The sequence below is a fragment of the Salmo salar genome, chromosome ssa09, assembly GCF_905237065.1.
Source record: "Salmo salar chromosome ssa09, Ssal_v3.1, whole genome shotgun sequence".
Taxonomy (NCBI): domain Eukaryota; kingdom Metazoa; phylum Chordata; class Actinopteri; order Salmoniformes; family Salmonidae; genus Salmo; species Salmo salar.
In genome coordinates, this window is record NC_059450.1 from 73,989,277 (window position 1) to 73,991,776 (window position 2,500).

The following is a 2,500-nucleotide window of genomic DNA, read 5'->3' on the forward strand; positions in this document are numbered from 1 at the left end:
AGTAGATTAACGTTTTTAGGGTCCTGTGAATAGTGTCACAAACGAAGGACAAACGCTAATAAAAGCAGCTTGCTGACAAAACCTATTCATGTGTGGAATAGGAAAGGACAGTGTGTTGTGTGTGTCTTACCAGACTCTGGCTGAGCAGCTCGTAGTCAAACACTTCCATCTCATACTGGTCAGCCAGCTCCTTACACAGAGTAATGGCTTCCTCCCACATCTACACAACACAGCCAGATGAAAGATTACCAATACACACACATGGAGAGAAGATACAAGATAGACAAGAGAACCAACTCCAACACATCTATCGATACAGCAAAGACACTATACAGAATCAAGATGGTGCACTCTGCTCCATTTAGCTGACCTTGCCCTTGTCGAAGTGTCCGATGATTTTGTCATAGAGGCTCTCCTTCAGCTGGCGCTGGGTCTGACAGCTACGCACCTCAAACTGGGGACTGCACTGGTCGTCTGACCACTGGGGTAGAGGAGGGGGAGGGAGGGACGGGGAGGGAGGGAGGGAAGGGGAGAGACAGGCAAAAGGGAAGGGGGAGAGAGAGAGAGAGAGAGAGAGAGGGCATAGACTAAACAATCAGTGTGGCAAGACAAGCTATAGACAGGATTGTGAAGGCTATAGGTTACAGGTTATAGGTTATCGGCTATACTTTATAGGAGTGACAGCATGTGTGTGAGAGATGAAGCAGTGTAAACTACTGTGGTGTCTACTACTGTGGTGTCAATGACAGAGAAGATGTAATAAACCACTGGAGAGAATTAACTCTATGAAAGCACCCCATAAAAGAGACGGCGAGAGAGAGAGAGGTCACACACACTATATCAATCACCATAGTTACCCAGTCACAGAGGCCAAAGCCCTGTCGTGAAGTGACTCTGAAAACTTAATCAGATGGATTAATGCTATTGGCCATTGCCAAAGGAATCAGTCATCAACCAATAAAACACCCTCGCTCTCATCTCACACTGTGTCAGGGCTACACTGAATCCACCAGGAAATGCATCTCTCTCGCTGTGAATGTCAATTTGTGTGTGTTTGTGTGTGTGTGTGTGTGTGTGTGCGTGCGTGTGTGTGTGTGCGTGTGTACCTTGAGCAGGCGAGAGTGAAGCAACAGGGTGTATGCAGCCTCTGTGTAGTTTTCCACATCCAAGTGAAGGTCTCTCAGCTTGTAGAGGTATCTGTAACACGCACGCGCGCACACGGACACACACACAAGTTAATACACACCACACTCTGTCTACCACTGTCCACTAGATGACTCTGTTGCCTAGACGACAACTCAGTGACTAGTCCATCATGCTGTGATACACGTATCCAATCTGTTGTGATTGTGATGGCATGACCTATACACCAACCATCAACCACAGAGAACTAACAAACGGCTAAACCGACAGCCCAATGGCCACTGTCTGTCTCGGAATAGTAAATAGTGTATGGCATCCTGATGAACACACAGCAGAACGCATGGAAGTTTAATGTGCCTTCAGACTGCGTCCCTATGCAGCTACCTCAACCATAGGTCTCTCTTAACCTCCCTCTCTCTTTCTCCTCCTCTTTCTATTTCTTTCTGCCTCTCTCTCTCTTCGTTACTTCTAACCCATTTTCTATCACTGTCACTCATTTTCAGCACAACATTGTTCAATTTTTTGGATTGTGTCAAATGTTTGACTTGAAGGGTTTTCAACATTCTAGGTTTCCAACAGAGAAAAGCAGTGTGTCTTTCACTAGCTAGTCTTTGTTTCTTCCTCCATCTTTTTATTCCATTCCTCCTTTTGGATTACGCCTTGCTTTGACTCAACTTCTGTATCCCTCTGTCCTTCACTTTCTCTCAAACTCTCCCCCTCCCTCACTCCATCCCTCTTTCGGTTCCACACCCCTCACACTCCCTTTCACCATCCCTCCCTTTCTCTCTCTCTCTCTCTCTCTCTCTCTCTATCTCACACTCTTTCCCTCTCGCTCCCTCCCTCCTTCCCTCTCCATCCCTCCCTCTCTCTCTCCTAAAATGAGTGCACATGTTACAGTTAGTGGAGGACTTGATCCTCTGGATTTGGACATTAATTCAGCAGGATTGAGATAATCCCTTGTCAGATTATATACACACACACACAAACACACACACACACACAAGGTCACATTCTTGCACTCATCCACAGAGTAATACACTGTTATACACAGCTACCCCAGTCCCACAGCACATATACAGAAACCCTCTATAGACAAACTATATAATGTATTAGATATGGTGTAACTAGTTATGAAACATATTTACAATTGTAATAACAGGTTATTGTTACATAAAGTGTTCACCTGATGTACATCCCTTCACGGTTGATGTCCTTGTAGAAATTCTGCAACGCAACGGAGAAGAGTGTGAGAAGTTAGAGGAGTGTGATGTTGCTTGTTAGTGTGTGGGGATAAACTTCAGAGAGGGTTTGTGTGTGTGTGTGTGTGTGTGTGTGTGTGTGTGTGTGTGTGTGTGTG

The 2,500-nt window shown here is 45.5% G+C and overlaps 1 protein-coding gene across 2 annotated transcripts in view; it reads right to left on the minus strand.

The window, feature by feature from the left end:
* The window catches only part of dock2 (dedicator of cytokinesis 2), a 150,745-nt gene that overhangs the window by 5,736 nt on the left and 142,509 nt on the right, over positions 1 to 2,500 (minus strand). For both annotated transcript variants that reach the window (XM_045724005.1, XM_045724004.1), the window contains exons 35-38: positions 2,327 to 2,367; positions 1,107 to 1,197; positions 371 to 481; positions 131 to 220 (exon numbers count right to left, since the gene is read on the minus strand). In XM_045724005.1, the coding sequence (XP_045579961.1) occupies positions 131 to 220; positions 371 to 481; positions 1,107 to 1,197; positions 2,327 to 2,367 (333 nt within the window). The remainder of the gene's footprint in view (positions 1 to 130; positions 221 to 370; positions 482 to 1,106; positions 1,198 to 2,326; positions 2,368 to 2,500) is intronic.